Source organism: Procambarus clarkii, chromosome 53, assembly GCF_040958095.1.
Source record: "Procambarus clarkii isolate CNS0578487 chromosome 53, FALCON_Pclarkii_2.0, whole genome shotgun sequence".
NCBI lineage: Eukaryota > Metazoa > Arthropoda > Malacostraca > Decapoda > Cambaridae > Procambarus > Procambarus clarkii.
The window spans coordinates 25,743,127-25,762,725 of NC_091202.1; the positions used below are offsets into that span (position 1 = coordinate 25,743,127).

Consider the following 19,599-nt stretch of genomic DNA (forward strand, 5'->3'; position numbering starts at 1 on the left):
CAAAAATGGAATCAATACAGATAGAGGCCAAACCCCCAAACATACCATCGATACAAAGCTGCAAGAAACAACTACACGGCAGTGAGGAGAGAGGCAGAAAAAAAATTTGAAAATGGGATAGCTGACAAATGAAAAACAGAACAGGCCTATTCTATAAATATATAAACAACAAATTGCAGGTAAAGGAAGATATTCAGAGGTTGAAAATGGGAGAAAGACTCACGGAAAATTAAAAAGAAATATGTGAAACATTAAACGAAGAGTTACAAAGTGTGTTTGTACAAAATGAAATCTTCAGGGAACGAGACACAATAATAATTCCAGAGAACTAAGCTGGTATGGTGCATAGAAACATCATAGTGGCCACCAACACAACGTTCAGGTAACAACGCTACCTCACTGCCAAGATTCTTCCTCCCAGCATAATGTTTTTGCTGTTATTACACTATATGCACACGTTATATATATAAGTATCTGCATATTTTGTTCACCATAACTGTACAACTAAGCTGGTATGGTGTCCAAAAAATATAGTGGCCACTGTAAACTGCATAACAAGTGATACAACAGCTAACAGATGACAGCACCTCACTCGCGATATAATCTAGAAGAGAATGGGGACACAAACTGTTGATAAACTATTTGAAGAAAGGACACTATGGGGATCTTAGAAAATATTTAATTATTTTAATTGTACAGATTTGTTGCTTGGCAAGGAAGTAAATGAGAAGTATGCCAAATTTTGCGAAATATATGATGAAGGCACACAAACATTCATACCAAAACAGGGAAGCATGACCATAAAACAGGATTGGTTCAACAGAATTGTGAGAGGGCCAGAGAGGAAAAGACAAGAAAAAGGGTTCAATATCAGAAGAGGCCTAACCCACAAACATACTAGCACTACAAGAATCTGTGTATGTATTTCTTGCTTGCTTGTAGTGCTGTTATGTTTGAGGGTTATGTCTCTTTCTATATCGTACCCATTTTCTTGTCATTTCCTCTCTGGCCCTCTCATGATTTATGTTGAACCAATCCTGTTTACTGGTTCTGCATATAGCAATGGTAAAAATATAAACTAAATGACACTTTAAATACATGATGTAAATGTGTGTAAACAAAATGATAAACAGTACCTAGTGTTCTTGCTTGCCTTTCCACTAACTTACACAACCCCTGGAAATTACTGGAAATTTGTGCTAATCTTTATCTGGTTATCGTTATTTCTCAAGTGATATTTGGTTTTCCCAGTCGTTCAAATTATCTATTTTGAGTTTCATACTCCTGCTAAAAAATAATTTAGTCAATTAATTCCAGCTAAGATACTGGTTAAAAGAATTTACCTATAAATTAAACAATTCATAAATTACATTAGCAGAGCAACTAAACAATATACAATACTGTTTTAAAAAAAATCCTGGAGACTTACTTCATCCTGCAACATTGCAAATTCCTCCAAAAGATGAGCCACTTTATCTCGCTGACGTGCTCTGTTGTGTCCGCAGGTTTGAATAAGCTGTTCAAACGGTCTAACACACCGGTTGAAGAAAGAGTCAACATAATCTTTGGCCTGAAATGAAGAAATAATAAATCTCGACTACTGTCCTTTACACATGGTACATGATCACACACTGGTGTTGCTAATTTCAAAATAAGGCAATGAGGCATTTTCAAGATATGGAACAGAATATTAGCATAAAAAGTATACAAATCTCAAACTATAAGGTATCCTTGCACTACTGAGAATACCTTTGCAACAAATATAAATATTTCTAATGCTATACAGGTAGCATTGACAGAAGAGATCATAATGATTCAACTGTATAAATCTCTGGTGCATTTGGATTACTGTATTCAAGCATGGAGGCCTCCTTTTCAGGACATAGCTGCTCTGGGGAAAGTGCACAAGGTTCAACAAAACGCATTATAACTTATCAAAGTTGTATTAAATTATTGCGATACAAATGAACTAAACATTTATAATTACTGGTATCCAGAGAAGTAATCAAATACATATCTGAATTAACTTGAAAAATACAGTACAATCAACACTGGGTTTGTATTTTGTTATATTCGGGAAATATCAGGGTTGAATATTTTTATCAGATGATTATATGTAGTATTTTCTTTATGTTCTTATCCATTTAATTCACAGACCTGAACATTATTCATAACTGGAGCTTTTGGCAATAGTGCAGGAGGACAGATGAAGCTGCGAGCAGCTTCCCTTAATGCTTCTGCCATTGCTTGACCTCCCCACAGTTTGTCACCTCCAAGGTACAACACTTGGGCTAGCGATCTTGACAACACACATGGTCGACTTTCGGAAAAATACTCTATGAATTCCTGGAAAGATATTTAAAAAATATTACTTTGAATGGATATGAAAGACAGCTTTTTGAATAGAATCATTTGGCTATTAATTAAAATATTGAAAGCTGTGTCTATAGGATAGTATCACAGAAAATGCTTAGGCAATACCAGTTGGGTCACTATAGGTGATAGGGAGTCACAGGAGAACATTCAACTCAGAATGACCAACAGTCATTATGAATAATGACCTATTCATCAAAACTTAAAAGCCTTTCCAAACCCTCCTTTTATGTCACAGGTGACTTTGAAAAAAGTATTCTCGCTTACTGCTGTATCAATTGACTTGCCTGGCCAAATACAGGATACTGACTGCCACCATGTGACATCTAAACCAACCTTTGGATTCCTTTACCACTAAACATCTCATGTGCATTTAAGTGCAATTATTTAAGTACGATTCGCGTACAGTACACATAATTTACAAAAACAGCGACAGGGTGCTATATTACAGGCCTACAATGTAATAATTGTATTCCTTCTGCTGGATCATGAAGGAAGGACAAGTAATACTTATTAATTATAATAATTGTTGTAATTATTAATTAGTACTCTTCCTTCTGCTGGGTCATGAAGGAAGCCAGCCTCAGGTGAAAGGGGGCCGTGACAATCTGTCTGGAACCCCGTAGGTGCGGGGCCGGGACATCCACTTCCTGGGGCTCGTACAGCCTAAGCTCTGCTTTAGAAGGCTGGGGTCGTTCTTGCCCTTGCGAGGGTGGTTCTTCTCAAGTCCCAACCATGGCGGTCTCCGGGTTTGGATTCCCTGTGCCCTCTTGCTAACTTCGAGGTAAACTCTGGAGTTGGATTCCCTAGGGCAGTTCGTTGTTGCCTTCAACCTCATTCTGACAGTTCCTATGACGGCACTGGAACCAATCGTATTGGTGTTTGCCTTTTCATTGGAGACATGGCACCGTGAAGAGGAGGGGGGGAACCTGCTGCTTGGGTGACAGCTTCTTCCTCTGTATCAACCTACCCTGGCTTTGCGCCCTGGAGAGGCCACTCCAGACCGACAACCAGAGCGCAACTTCATAGTTTCCCGAGGCTGATGGATGCCTACTACTACTACAATGCAATAAGTAAACCTATTGCAAGAAAATCTGTTCCTGGCACAGCTCAATAGATGTGTTTTGCAACCCACTCCTTTACTGCGATTATATCTGGGAATATCATCCAGACACGGATTTAAGCACTGAAAAATAACAAATTGTGATTTCATGATAACCACAAGCCCCTAGTACATGATATCCGCATCAACAGCAATTAATTACAAAACAATATCATCACTGGTATAAACTGGGTAATAATAATGAAACCTGGCAAATAATGACGACTGCAGTGGTTAAGGAGATCAACAAAAGATGACAACAACATAGTTTAAATGTTTCCCACTCAACACCAAGCATAAAGACTACAAATATTAATTGCTTGAAAATTGAAAAGGGTAATTTAGAACTGGAAAACACTTAAACTATTAAGTGGTATGAAATGAGTGTTTTGGTAGGAAGGGGAAGAAGGGGTGGGGGTAAAGTGACAAGATAAGGAACCTAAAGTGAGGTTATCTTGAGATGATTTCGGGGCTTTAGTGTTCCCGCGGCCCGGTCCTCGACCAGGCCTCTACCCCCAGGAAGCCGCCCGTGACAGCTGACTAACTCCCAGGTACCTATTTACTGCTAGGTAACAGGGGCATCAGGGTGAAAGAAACTCTGCCCATTGTTTCTTGCTGGCACCCGGGACCACAGGATCATGCGTCCAGTGTTCTGTTCGCTCAGCCACCGGCAACCTAAGTGGCATCTGGATTACCTCCTAATAATGCTGAAGTTTGTGTGTTGGGTGTTCACTTTGAGTTTAAGTTATGCTTACTTGGGGTACTATGTTCAACATGTCTACCACCTATTAAATGAGGAATACTCTTTAATAATTTGTTTTTAAACTTTATAAACAAAGGCTTCTACAAACTAAAATTAACAAATTAACCAACCAGAGCAGAATGAAAGCTTGCACAGTGTGTAATTTTTGTGATGTGACGAAGACGTCCAACCATTTCTTCAAGGTAATTCATTGCTTCCTTACGTGTTCGCAGTCTGGTATAGCGTGGGAATGTTGGAGGCAAGAGACGCTGATTGACTAGAGGTTCAAACCCCATTATCACTGGATAGTCCACTGTGAAACAAAATCTGAATTAAACCCAATGAAGTTTGTAATATTCTTTTTATTGATTAAGTTTAAAAAACCAGCTTTGAATGAAATGCAATACCAATTTCTGGGCGAGCCCTGGAGGCTCACTGAAGCTATCAAACACTGATCAGAGCCATAGTTGCAGAATTCTAGTAGCCTACCGGGAACCATGAGCCAGAACCTGGCTTCCTTGGAGAGGCATAGCCTATGAACACTTTACATTTAAAGTTAATACTCAGAGAGTAATCACATTAACGTGATGCATTAATGAGAAATTCCGGGGCCGTGACGAGGATTCAAACCTATGTATTCCGGGGCCGTGATGAGGATTCAAACCTATGTGCTGGGTATTCACAGACACATGCCCTAGACAATCAGGCCATAACATGGTGTGGATTGTAAAAGGATTGTAACCTGGAGTTCTACTGAACACAAGAGGACGAGGATTGTCTGGGGCATGTGCCTGGGAATATCCAGTGCATAGGTTCGAATCCTCATCACGGCTTCTTCAGTTTTCTTTAAAGTTAATCATAATTGCCATCAACCGGGGAAGACGTCCAAAATGATAGGCAAACCAAAACATACAACTGCATGGTTAAAAACGAGACCGCAGCCCCAAAATTGAAAAAAAAAAAAAAAACTCCAGCAACAATGAAAAAACCACCTAAATTTTGTGAAACCAGCACACACACTAGTTTGCCCCCACCTTCCCCCTCGTTTGGGGGAAGGAGGGTGGTGTACTGGGTCAGTTGCCCCGCACTACAGTCAGTTCTATGAAAGTGAAACTTAACAATGCTCTGGGGAAAGCAGGATGTCTGGGAGCCTCGATGGCTCACCCAGAAATTGGAGTTTCATTACAATTCAATGCTAATTTTCTGGGAGGGGGCTCCATCAGCTCCCTGAAGCCAACTACCCATGGAGAAGGACAATAAAGGGCACTTGCCAGGGAGGAGACAGCATCGCAGGTATCAACTTGAAGAAACAGTCAACCGGGACACGTGACCCAAGGCAGCAAAAGCCGCTGAGGACTAGGAACGGTCACAAGATACCGGGTCACCAAGACCCCATTCGACCTTCAAAACCCTCTGCACAAAAATCAGCCCAAGACATATTAGAGCGGTAGCCACCTGAAACCTTGGAACATCAACAGAGGAACAGGTAAGACAGAGCACATGGGGGGAAACAAGACCCACATGACTCGGGGTCAAAAACGTCACCAACCCAACAAGTAGCATGGAGGAGGCAGAACATATTAACATCACCAAGTGGCACAAAAGAGGTATCCATAGTACAACTGAGCCCATAGGTGTTTTCCAGGTCCTGTAGGATAAATGAGCCCTGCAGGAAGCCCAGGCACTGGGAATGCTATGCCAGTAATTTGTGAAGTAACAGGCAACCCTGGAGAGAAAATAATCCATGGTCTCATCTTAATAAATATCTTAATGGAGTTTCCCCAGAGTGGACTCCCCTTCATGGGCATCTCAGGATGTCCATCTAACAAGTCCCAGCCTGTGACATATTAATGCTATGACTCAAATCTCATAGTATTAGTTATAATTTAACAAAGTTGCCCAAGTTAATACTATGGAAGTTATTAAAACCAACAAACATATTTGTGTATCATCCCCGATTAAATTAAATAAATAAAATTTACCCCAAATGCTCACTAGGGCAGATGGGAGGGAGACACCATGTTTGCACCTATCAACAAGACGCCACAACACCCTGGCTGCTGTGCATCACGTGTCCGAGTATTTTTTTAAATTTCAGGAACTGTTAGCTTTAGTTCTTTCAGAAGTAACCAGTAAAGTTCCAAAGACTAAACAAGCTAATTAATCAGTGCCATAACATCCTATAACCATTAACAATGCTGTAAATTGCACCAGCTGAGCCGAACGCCACATGTAATGGCCCAGTAACTACAAAATACTGTGCTCATTCCTCCATAACAAACATAGGGTCGGCTAAAGACGTCAACCCGAGCACCCGGGATTCTATTACCAAGTACAGTATAGGTATGACAGTTTGGCATTGTTAAAATTTACAGCATTTCACTTTATGTGCCCATGTCATTAACCGTTTTCCTTAGATTTCAATTAAGCAGTGAGGTCATTACCCCAAACAAGCAAGTTATAAACCCTTTACATTAAATTATTGATGTGATATTGAACTGGATTACAACTACTGTATTTGGAAATGGTTACAATAAATTATATTTATGATTACAGAAGTTTCTGATTATTAGGCTAGGCTATAATTTTACTACTGGTTGTGGATTAGATAGCGTGCACTGAGACAAATCAGTGTTTTCGCTGTAATAACCTAATTGTTTCATTATAAAAAAATGTGGAACTCCTCGGAGATATCCAAGGACAGTGACTTGATACTACAAACAGTGACTTTTTCCCAACCTGCATGAGGGAGTCTATGCTGGGAAGATCAGATATGTTTTTACATTTCATTTGTTTACAATAAATTTCTAATGTTATAAACTATGAAGTCAATGTCAATGTCAATGAAGTCTTAATTTGCTGACCGAGCACCAGGCTGCCAAACCCTCCTACCCATATTAAATTTTTTTTATCTTAGCTGTACACTATTAATGCCAGTATACATTTATTTTGTGTTAAGCATACAGTATTATTATACATTATTAATCATTAACATGTTTTATCGCTTCCTGTTTATTCCCGGCGCCGCTCTGAGGGTCCAGGTTCTGGCTCGTGGTCCCCATTAGGCAAAGGACTGATGTGACCGACGACCCCAAACTAATAAAGCCTTATATCAGTTCAGATAGCATCAGCGAGCCGACGGAGCTCCCCACAGAAAATCCTGTTTCGAGACAAGAAACAGGCTGGAAACCCACTGAAAGAGACTAGGTCATTTCACCACACCTGAAGCCACCCACTCCGTGATTATCAGACAAAAGCAAGGAGAGGGGCTTGCCCCATAAGCCCTGAACGCCCTAAAGTTGGGACCAACCAACTTCACCTCAGGCCGCAAGAAACGACTCGAAAAGCCCATAGATCGTGAGACCAAGAGATGACCGAATTCACTCAATGACATTTGTTTTTAACTTTTAGGTCTTTATTAGATCAGAAAAATTGACAAGTGGGACCTTTGAGGAAATAATATGCCCCCAGATGCTTTTCAAACTGCCTTACATAATCTTACTGCCTAGAAATTTTAATTTCATCAATATAAAATGAATCCTGCGAGTTATAGATACCTACAGCACATTTACCAGAATTGAATGTAAGGTTGTATTCTGCACTATATCTTTCATATATTAGTATCAAGGTTTCCATAGCATCTTTGGTTGATGCGAGTAGAATTAAATCATCAGCTTAACAGAAAACATAGTCCTTAACACTGCCTATGTGATAACCAACTCAACTGGCTAATACATTTAAAGCAAATAATTTGTACTGACAATATTCAATGCCTAATAAAGTAAAGGTACTTAAATAAACGACCGAGTTACCTTTATTTCCTTCTTCATCCTTAGGTTGCTTGGGTCTCAAACCCCGACCGATGGTGTTCTGCATAATACACACCAATTCGTTACAAGATGCTAAACACCTCTCTGCCTCTGGGATAGACACCTGTTCTCTTCTCATGATAGCTGCTAGGGCAGCATAAAACAGCCGCATGAAGCGAATCCTGGAGAAAAGAGCCACTGCGTCCTCATGCTGTAGACAAAATTTAGAGCCTAAGAGTAAATATAATGAAGATGTGTGTAAAATTAAACATGATGACAATTATCCAAAATACAAGTATGTTGTCTGTGGTACTGTACAAACATTTTTGCAAATGATCACTTTTGGACTTTCGCTGTGAAGTCAGTTAATCCGGAAAACGGGCTCATCCAGCAAGGGGTCCTTCCCATATAGTTCAGAATAGCGAATTTCTACAGTATAATTAGGATAATAGAGCTATTAAAACACCGGTTTTAGAAATGATTTATTAATCTGAAACTTTCAAAGTTATGGGTCACTGAACTATGGACGACACAGACGAAGAACAACCAAGCGAGGTTTACAATACTGTACAGTATTCCCTTATCTGTCTACCCTCACTCATTTTGTTTCATCACAGAAAATATGTCTATGAAGAAGATTTCAACTCGTGTAGCTTGCTAATAATTATAATAATAATATAATTAATTAATAATTATCACTCTTCCTTCTGCTTGGTCTTGAAGGAAGCCGGCCTCGGGTGAAAGGGGGCTGTGACGATCTCTGTCTGGCTGTGATGTACTACGTATTTAAGTACATGGTGTTAAAGTGTTAAAATTAAAGTTGCAGTAATTTTAGTGTACAATAGTTTTTATAAACTGTATTGTAGTACTCAACATACAGTAGAACTACATAATTAATACAATGCTAACTGCATAATACAATACTGTACATATTTACTGTACTGTATTCACAACTGAGAATTCAACATGGATATTCAATACTTTAACAATAAGGTAAATAAAACTATAACTATTTTTTTTAGTAGAGTAGAAATATATAGGTACATGTACTGTACAGTATATAATATGATAATGCATTTTTGTTGTGTATAAGAAAAGAAAGACACTGAGGCAAGCACCTCCTGGAGGCATCACCTCTTGCAACGAATCCACCACCACAACGAACCGAGGTTGTTTCCATTTGGTTCGCCAAAACGAGGTTGCACTGTACTGTGCAGTGAGAATCACATGTAAGAAGTCATAACTAACCTTGACTAACCTGTTTTTGCATTTTCGGGTCCCATGGTTCACCTTGGCGGTTCCTTGAAGCTTTCACTGCTCTTTGTAGTTCCTCTTCAACTTCCCTCATCATGCCTCCTGCCCTCACTTCGGAAACTTCAGAACAAACACCATACCCATATAAAGCTGGTTGGAAATCTTCTTCTTCAAATACACCAGCACTGAAAGAGGAATTTCATTACATTCAATGCTTTTCGTGCACAGACAGACCAGCATTGTTTATGATAAGCCACATTTAGAGGATAAAAGTTTTATTTCAAGCAAAAGAGGAAATTCTAAATAATACTGAAAATGAAGCAGCAGCAACTGGAGGAAATAAAGGCATTTTGAATGGATATCCATTGATAACTACAAATGTAATACATGTGGTTACATACCTATGAACAATATTATTTATGATGGCAATAAGCTTGAGAGTTTGTATGGAAAATGCTCTTAGTGCACGGTCTTCAATACTAAGTGGCTTGTGGAGATACAGGCAGGTTAATATTGTCTGTGCAGCAGAGTGACCCTCTAGCCAGGTTACCAAGCATGCCAGCATGGAGTCCATTATGCCAACTAATTCCTCCATTGTTAGGTTATTAAGTTTTAAAGCTCCAGCCTGTTAGAGAAATGTAAAATTTATCAATTATTAAATATAAAAAATGGTAATGCAAACCACAAAAGACAATTCTTAAGGTAATTTTTAAAATCTTGATATAAATACTGTAATGCTTAAAAAAAAAAAAAAAAAAAAAAAAAAGTACAGGTATGCCAAATATTTGACTGGTATTTAACTAGAGGTGATGTGCAGTAAGCAATTGCATCTCATTACACTCCATGAAAATAATAAATTGCAGGAAAAAGCAAAACATTACTGCAAGAATAAAGTTTTCAAAGATGGCAGAAAAAGTATTTATCTACTGTCATTTTTAAACATCATCTTTAGATGATCAGAAATACTAGTTACATAATGGTATGGGAGCAAAATAAATTAAGTTAAAAACCAGTGTTTTTAATATACAAAGCTTTATCTTTAATGGAAGAATGATTTAAAATTAATAAATTAATTTCACCAATTTAAAATACTAACCTTAACAGCCTGGTCAAAATTTAGCACTTTTTTGCCCCTGTTACACATCATACCAGCATCCATTTTGGGGTCCATCATTTCTATTGCAGACATAGCTTCAAAGAGCCCAAAAATGTCATCATGCAACAGCTCACCCAACTGAAGGTCTAAAACAAAAAAAATATTATTAATGCTTTCTCTACAGGAGCAATGCTGCATCATATTTTACATATACAATGGAGATATTGAACTTGCATGCCAATATCAAATAACAATAGCTACTTTATTTTAGGAGAGGCACTTTACACCTTGCCTATGAAACAGCTGAACAACTACTGTGGATGTTTTTAAAGGTGTTGTGGAAAGCACTATGAAAGGTCAGGTCTCACTCAGGAAACTATCTGACCTTTTTTCTATAAAAATATTCCAATGTTTTATACAGAGGCATCCGGAAAGGCAACCAACCTAGCGCATTTCAGCAACCGAAACCTTGCATGCAATGCCGAACCGCCTGCACCTGAATATCAGAATCAATGGACTAGGTGAATTGGAGCACCAGCAAGGAACACCAGTCACAGGACTCTGGTCAAAGGTGTCATTGACCCAACAGGAAGCATGACAGAAGAAAAATCAGTGAATGTCACCCTGAAACAAGGTAGGCAAGAACTATCTATTGACTGATGCCACAGTCTAATACATTACACATCAGCCCGGAAAGCTTCGGGGAGCCAGAGGGGGCTATCCACAGAAATACAGATAAAGCAGTATAAAAATGAAACAAACACAAACCCCTGCAAGACTGAGTTCAAAAGGATAGCCAAAACTTATTTGAAATTGATGCCAGGAAGGATCGAAGGGTACGAGGAGTTCCAACCTACTTTGCATCATGTGTATGACTAGTTGGTGAGAGCCCTGGGCTACCAAATGCTGGTGCAACTAGCAGTTGGAACGAGTTATAGTTAATGAGTGTGTTCATAGTTGTCCGGGTTTCAATGTTTCTCCGTGCAGTGGCCTGTTTTGGGGTTGCTCTACTTTTCTGGTGACTTTCACTCTTGGCCTGGGATGATCTAATATTTCTAGAATCTCTTGCCTCTATTAAATACACCAGATTCTGCTTCTGGTCTGACTCACAAGGGCCTTGTGGGGTATGTTGGGCTTGGAGATAACCTGGCTGCCAGTTTTGGGAGCCACCGTGGGCAGTTCTCCCAGAAGACACCATGTATGCCCTTCAGCATGGAAAAAATAATCATTCATCACTTCAGTTAGATGCACCAGCGAGAGATTTGCATGTCTAGTTGTGAAATTCTTACCTACATGAAAGAATATAAAAATAAAATACCTGTATATGGTCTGCAATGCTACTTCTCTACCAAACAAGGGTATGTAGACAGCAGGTATTAAACACCACAAGTCAAATGAAGTCTCCATAAAGACATGCCCTGGTTTTCCAAAACAAAAACACACAGATTAAGCCCCATAACCCCAAACAAAAAAGGAGCAAAAACTAGAATCCAGTTGACCAAATCAACAAAATCTTAGGTCCCTCCACTCAACCTGGATGTAAAACTATGCCAGTCTAACTCAAATATAAGCAACTGGTGGCTAACCTGCAAATACCTACTTGAGCAGTGTTCTGACTATTCACTTAGTATGAAGCCATGTACAGCTCCCCAAATCCTCTATAAACTTATATACTATACCTAGAATTAGTAACATCCTTAAAGATCTACAAATAGTGAATATCAATGTCAAGTGTTTAAAGTTTAAAATACAATAGGCTATGAAAAATTAAACATTTGTTAAGGACTTTTCCATGCTGGTCTTCCTAAATCAAAAGTCTTGTCATGGGAAAAAGTAAGTGGAAAAAGTAGGTTTAAATACAGGTACCAATCTTTACTAAAGCCATTAAGCAATAGTTTAAAATGTATACCATATGAAGGAGGATCAACATTTAATACAAATTACTTTAGTTTACTGACTTACCTTTCGTAGCATGGAAGAAATCTGAAGTAATATTCACCCAGTTATATGTCACTTCTGGTCTAGGTGGCATGGTGCTGCAAATAAATGTGATACATACAGTATTAACATCAATCCTGTCAATGAGATAATAAAACACTTCTGAACTACAAAAAGTTTTGTCAGGCTATACAGCTGAATCGCAATATTACGTTATAAGCTTTCTGCTTCAATGTGGTAAAATAAGAGAATAAAACACACAAATAAATCACACTAATGTGATATGTATATATCAATGAGAAAATCAAATGGAGCTCTGAGGTGACTCGAACCCACGACCAAGAGAATCCCAGCACTGACGCTAACCACTGGGCCACCCTGACTGGAAAAATTTCATACTAGATTTTTACTGAAATTACAAGTCTGGAGGCCTTTCCTGAAGCCAATCCAAGTTTTATGTATGATCCCAAAGTACCCAGGGATGTAGGCAACGTAATTCATCCAGAGTGGTTCAGTGGTTAGTGGATTATAGTGGCCTGGATTATAACAGTCTGCCATTCCTGGATGTATTAATAACAAAAATGGCAGCATCTCTAAGCACCAGCATATATACCAAGCCTACAAACATAGGATTATGCTTAAACAATAGGAGCGAGTGCCCCCCAAGGGTATAAAGTCGGTGTTCTCAACACAAATTCACTGAGCCCTTACCCACTGCTTTGAATGGAGTACCATGAATAAGGAGTTTGTAAGGATAACAAGTGTTGGTGAACAATGAATAGAGTAACCATGAGATAAACACTACTATAAGATGACACTTTGAGAGGTGGAAAAATCCTGAACAAAGAGCAGAAACAACAACACCTCCAATAAAATTATATTACAAATCCACCATGCATAGTGAACATAATAAAGAAAGAATAATAGTGTGTATGAATTTGTGTAATTACCCAAGAGTAGTTACTGGATGAGAGCTACGCTTGTGGTGTCCCATCTTCCCAGTACTTTGTCATATAACACTGTGAAACTAATGACAGTTTTGGCCTCCTCCACCTTCTTATTTAACTTGCTCCAACCATCTACCACTCTGTATGCAAAAGAAAATGTTCTAATATTTTTTCGGCACCTTTGTTTCCTTAGCTTGATGTTTACTATCCAAAACCACCCCAGGTCTCATTATTCTTTATTAGAGTTCTTTCATTTCTTTACACAATTTGTAAGTTGTGTGTGGTCTATTTTCCCCGTTTCCACATTCCATAACAAGGCATTTATTAACATTGAATTCCATTTGCCACTTGATGTTCCAAACACTTATTTTACCTAGATCAATTTGAAGGGCATTGCAATTGCCTGCATCTCCTATCCTCCCCAGTATCTTAGCATCATCTGCAAACATGTTCATACACTTCTGGCTTCCATTTGTTAGATCGTTAATGGAGACACTGAACATTACTGGTGCAAGAACTGAACCCTGTGGTACTCCGCTAGCCAAATACATTGTCGCTGATTACCGCCCTCATCTGTCTGTCAGAAAATTTTTCACTGTATCAGAAGTCTCCCTGTCACCTCTTCAGCATGTTCCAGTTTCCAGAATGGCCTCTTGTGCAAAACTGTCACATGCCTTTTTTAGGTTCAGATAAACACAGACAAGGTCTGACACCTAGGGATGCATTTTGCAAGATCACTCCTTACATTCTCAAAGACCAATTTACCATACTGTTTTAGATTTAGCTACTCATAGCGAAATGTCTGTATAACATGGGCTATAGTGGATGAAACAAGTGGGTGAACACTGTAACAGGGGATATTGATGGGATATCAATATCCCTATCAATAAATAGAACCCCTATCAATATCCCCTATTTTATGCCATTCATCCACTTGTTCTGTACAACCACACCCAAAGAGAATATAAGCCTTTGATACTATTAATCACAACTACCTCTTACTTAAACTCCAGCATTATGGAATCCGAGGCCTTGCCCTGGACTATATCTGATCCTATCTTAGTGACAGACACCAATGTGTAACCATCAATGATACAACCTCTTCCACTCTACCAATAACTGTTGGAGTGCCACAGGGCAGCATCTTGGGACCTCTTCTATTTCTTATATATATCAATGATCTGCCTAATGTCTCTAATATTCTTAAACCTATATTGTTTGCTGATGATACTACCCTCATCTATTCAGACCCCAACCCACATACACTAAATAATGTTGTGAATAATGAATTAAAAAAAGTCCACTTATGGATGTCAACTAACAAACTAACACTAAACACAGAAAAGACCTACTTCATCTTATTTGGAAGCAAATCATCGAATGCAATTCAGCTACAGATAGACAACATTAACATCAGTAATAAAAATAATTGAAAGTTTCTTGGCCTATTCTTAGACAAGAGACTCAACTTCAGCACCCACATTCAACGCATAACTAAAAGAGTCTCTAAAACAGTTGGTATACTCTCCAAAATAAGATATTATGTTCCTAACTCTGCTCTCCTCTCACTATATTATGCACTAATCTATCCCTATCTTAATTATGGTATCTGTGCATGGGGTCTACCACTGCAAACCACCTTAAGCCCATCAACACCCAGCAAAAATCTACTATCAGAATAATAACAAACTCTGCTTTCAGACAAACACTCAGCTCCCTTATTTAAATCCCTTAACTTGCTAAATATTAACTCCCTCCACACATTCTCTTGTGTCAACTACATTTACAAAACCCTGTTCTTAAATGCAAACCATGCTCTGAAACTCTCCCTGGACAGATGTAATAGGACCCATTATCACCACACCAGAAATAAATATCTCTTTGATATCCCCAGGGTCAAACTTAATCTGTGTAAACACTATGCAAATTAAGGGACCCAGTCTATGGAACTCACTCCCTAGTGAATTGAAAAGCTGTCAAACTTTTGCCTCATTCAAAAGCAAAAACAAAAAGTACCCAATTTCATCTTCGTAGTTTCCTACACTGAGCTTTAAATTTGCTCTATCTAGTGTTACCCAATCTCCCAATCTTTATGTATTTAATCCAAACAACTTTATCATTGTGGTCATTGCTGTCTTCTTTTATGTGCTAGCCATTTGCTGTATTGTGCCTACTAATTTTTGTTAAACTACCATTCAAGTGTCATTGCAATCAATCTGAGCTACCTATGTGCTTTAATATACCTACAATTTTCTATCATCTTTTATTTTTTCTTGCTATGTAACTTATCATTTTTTTAATTTTGCCAGTATTTACATACTTAAAATTTTCTTAGATTAAGGACCTGCCCGAAATGCTGTGCGTACTAGTGGCTTTACAAGAATGTAATTACTATGCTATGTATCCTCACAATCCCAATGTACCTTCTTGTATATATATAAATAAATAAATAAAATAAAAGCCTGAGCTGCAGGTAGGCGTGTGAGCTACCAGGGGGAGCATGTAAGCTATAATGTGGGCATTTGTGCTACCACGAGAAAATGTGAGCTACCAGGAGGGCGTGTGAGCTACCAGGAGGGCGTGTGAGCTGCCAGGAGAGTGGTGAGCTCACGTGTTAGCTACTATGTAGGCATGAGAGGTACCATGAGGACTTGCGAACCACCAATTAGGCGTCCCTCCTTTGCTACTGACGACTACATAACTCACCACACTAATACACAACTCCCCTCCCCTTTGTGTCTCCACTTAATACGTTTAAAGTGTACCTGATGCTGGGCGTAAAATCATTCCTGTCGAGTGAGGTGTCTGTGCTACCAGCTGCCATCTTCCGTGTTTACATCTGACCAGACCACAGCTTCTCTGCCTGCTGCCCCGCCTACGCTTCCTCGCACGCGGCTTCCACGCCGTATTAGTATCGTATTTTACTGTTCCTGGCTTTCAAGATACCAAAATATTGTGCACAACTGCAAATGAAACCTTATTAGAGGTTGATAACTATACTAATTTTTCAATCAATATTTTGTGATATTATAACATATACTTGAAATGAAATAGTTTAATGTTTCAGAGACTTCGAACGTCGGCCCCGATGCTTCGCTTCATAAAACCTCCCTAGACAGTATTCACCTAGTTATGTTTTTTTTTGGAGGGGGAAGTGGGGGATTGAGCTCTGCTCTTTCGGCCCGCCTTTCAACTGTCAATCATTCAACTGTTACTAACTAATTTTTTCACACACACACACACACAAAATATAAAATACTCAGGGGAATTGACAAAGTGGAAATAGATGAAATGTTCACACGTAATAATAACAGAACGAGGGGACATGGGTGGAAACTGGAAACTCAGATGAGTCAGAGATGTTAGGAAGTTTTCTTTTAGCGTGAGAGTAGTGGAAAAATGGAATGCACTTGGGGAACAGGTTGTGGAAGCAAATACTATTCATACTTTTAAAACTAGGTATGATAGGGAAATGGGACAGGAGTCATTGCTGTAAACAACCGATAGCTGGAAAGGCGGGATCCAAGAGTCAATGCTCGATCTTGCAAGCACAAATAGGTGAGTACACACACACACACAAACATAGATGGAATTACAAATTTATTTATTTATTTATTTATATACAAGAAGGTACATTGGGTTTGTGAGAATACATAGCATAGTATTTACAATCTTGTAAAGCCACTAGTACGCGCAGCGTTTCGGGCAGGTCCTTAATCTAACGGATAATTTTAAGTAGGTAAATTCTAGCAGAATTAATAAAATGATAAATACATTGCAAGAAAAAAATGAGATGAGAGAGATTAGTAAGTATATTAAAGCACATTGGTATATTAAAGCTCTGATTACATTGACAGCTTTATTGGTAATTTAAACAAGATTAATAGACACCATACAGCAGATTGATAGCATATATAAGAAGACAGCAATGATCACAATGGTAAAGATGTTCGGATTGGGTACATAAAGATTGGGAGATTAGGTAGCAATAGATATAGTGCAATTTTAAAGCAAAATGCAAAAAACTATGAAGATGAAATTAGATACTTTTTAGTATTGTTTTTGAATGACGCAAAAGTTGGACAGCTTTTCAATTCAATAGGGAGCGAGTTCCATAGACTGGGTCCCTTTATTTGCATAGAGTGTTTACACAGATTAAGTTTGACTCTGGGGATATCAAAGAGATATTTACTTCTGGTGTGGTGATAATGGGTCCTATTACATCTTTCCAGGGAGAGTTTCAGAGCAGGATTTGCATTTAAGAACAGGGTTTTGTAAATGTAGTTGACAAGAGAATTTGTGGAGCGAGATTATGTTTAGCATGTTTAGGGAGTTAAACAAGGGGGCTGAGTGTTGTCTGAAAGCAGAATTTGTTATTATTCTGATAGATTTTTGCTGGGTGATGATGGACTTGGTGGTTTGCAGTGCAGTTTGCAAATAAAGCAAATGAACTTGGAGAATGGGTACTAGAGGAAAACCCAGAGATAATAGCACTCACAGAAACAAAGCTAACGAAAACCATAACAAATGCAGTGCTCCCACAGGAATATTATGTTATGAGGAAAGAGAGAGAAGGAAGAGGCGGTGGTGGTGTAGCTCTGCTGGTAAGAAAGGGCTGGGACTTTGAGGAGATGGTTATTCAGGGCTGTGAGGGTTTCAGTGACTACATAGCAGGTACATAACAACTGGAGGACAAAAAATTATAGTCGTAGTCATATATAATCTACCATCAAATTGGTATTTGGGAATGAAATGCAGTCATTCATTATATAATTACTTTACAAATGTTAATATTATTTTGGGTTAAGTTATGGTGCAAATTAATTACACAAAGAAACCTTATAAGGTTATCATAAAGCAGCCCACGTGTAAGATAGTACTTATAGTAACGATGAGGACCATCGTACATATAGACGTAAAAGGCTATTAGAAAGTAGTGATTGGTACTATTGAATTTGGACAAACTGGAAACGTTTTTGAACTAATGTTGCAAAGAAAACCTAACCTTCCTAGGCCTGATGAACGCTATCAGAGGCCTAATATAGTACATATATATATACTGTACTAGACAAAAGAAATATTTATGTTGGCTTTTTAGCTTTATTTTTCGGACTATTAATTTAAGTAAAAAGTACCAAATTCTACTATCTAATTGTCCATTACGTCTATGTATGTACGAGGATCCATACAGCTACAAAAAGTACTATTAATCGGGAGGATGGGTTGCCTAAAGTAGTTCAAAAGATTGATAGGACTTGCTACTAATATTTTGTTATATAAACAATTGGCAATTAATAATAGGCATTAATTATATTTTTTTTATTGAGAAACTATTCCTCTTTATAAATTATATTAAAAATGGATGTAATGGTCCAGATGTCCGCACGGCCTGTGGCTCCTTCCTGGCCTGCTGCCTTCTGATAGTCTTTGTTAAACACGGTACCTTGGGGAGCAGGCTCGTGGGAGCGGCGGCCCCACCACCACCTTCCCTCCGGTGTGTAGCCTGTCTTTCTCCCACTGATCACCACCACTCATCACCCACATACAGCACTGATAATCACCTATCCTCATCCACCCACATACATAAAGCACTGATATTCACCCATCGTCATATCTTGGGTGGCTTAATCTTTATCAATCGCCCATCGTCACCCACATAAAGCACTGATACTCACCCACACACCACACCTCGTAGACGCTTCGTCGTAGTAGAGGATTGTGGGCTGGGAAACTCAAGTTTTTTATATGAGATTAGGAGGGATAAACAGTCTACATCGAAGTTGAAAAGTGCATACGAGTGAATGAATATCTGGTTAACCGATAGAAACCATAAGGAAGTGAAGAAAGAACGCGGAAATAGTGTATTTGAAAATAAGTCTCCGTGAATGTATTTTGTATGCAGTCTCCGTGGTGTAGTGGTAAGACACTCGCCTGGCGTTCCGCGAGCGCTATGTCATGGGTTCGTATCCTGGCCGGGGAGGATTTACTGGGCGCAATTCCTTAACTGTAGCCTCTGTTTAACGCAACAGTAAAATGTGTACTTGGATGAAAAAACGATTCTTCGCGGCAGGGGATCGTATTCCAGGGATCATAGGATTAAGGACTTGCCCGAAACGCTACGCGTACTAGTGGCTGTACAAGAATGTAACAACTCTTGTATATATCTCAAAAAAAAAAAAATAAAATAAAAAAAAAAAGTGTTGTACACCATTGTAAAGTAGTGGAATAGCGGGAGCTGACTGACCTCACCTGACCCCGTCTGCCAAGACCTCACCGTCATGGAGACGGTGTATGTATACACCATACAATGGCCTGGATTGTGAGAGGTTTTGAGACTA

At 38.8% G+C, this 19,599-nt stretch overlaps 1 protein-coding gene across 5 annotated transcripts in view; it reads right to left on the bottom strand.

Moving 5' to 3' along the window:
- Naa35 (N-alpha-acetyltransferase 35) overlaps positions 1-19,441 on the bottom strand; it is a 55,308-nt gene extending 35,867 nt beyond the window's left edge. For 3 of the 5 annotated variants that reach the window (XR_006773929.2, XM_045756746.2, XM_045756747.2), the window contains exons 1-9: positions 16,027-19,441; positions 12,339-12,412; positions 10,377-10,522; positions 9,682-9,905; positions 9,285-9,465; positions 8,030-8,237; positions 4,349-4,530; positions 2,158-2,346; positions 1,430-1,570 (exon numbers count right to left, since the gene is read on the bottom strand). Coding sequence is in view for 4 of the 5 variants with exons in the window: in XM_045756746.2 (XP_045612702.1) it covers positions 1,430-1,570; positions 2,158-2,346; positions 4,349-4,530; positions 8,030-8,237; positions 9,285-9,465; positions 9,682-9,905; positions 10,377-10,522; positions 12,339-12,412; positions 16,027-16,085 (1,404 nt within the window). In the remaining variant the exon portion in view is untranslated. Of the gene's footprint in view, positions 1-1,429; positions 1,571-2,157; positions 2,347-4,348; positions 4,531-8,029; positions 8,238-9,284; positions 9,466-9,681; positions 9,906-10,376; positions 10,523-12,338; positions 12,413-13,264; positions 13,392-15,812; positions 15,838-16,026 lie in introns of those variants that run through there. The other 2 variants (XM_069304813.1, XM_069304811.1) reach the window with 2 other exon arrangements.
- Positions 19,442-19,599: the final 158 nt, after the last annotated feature.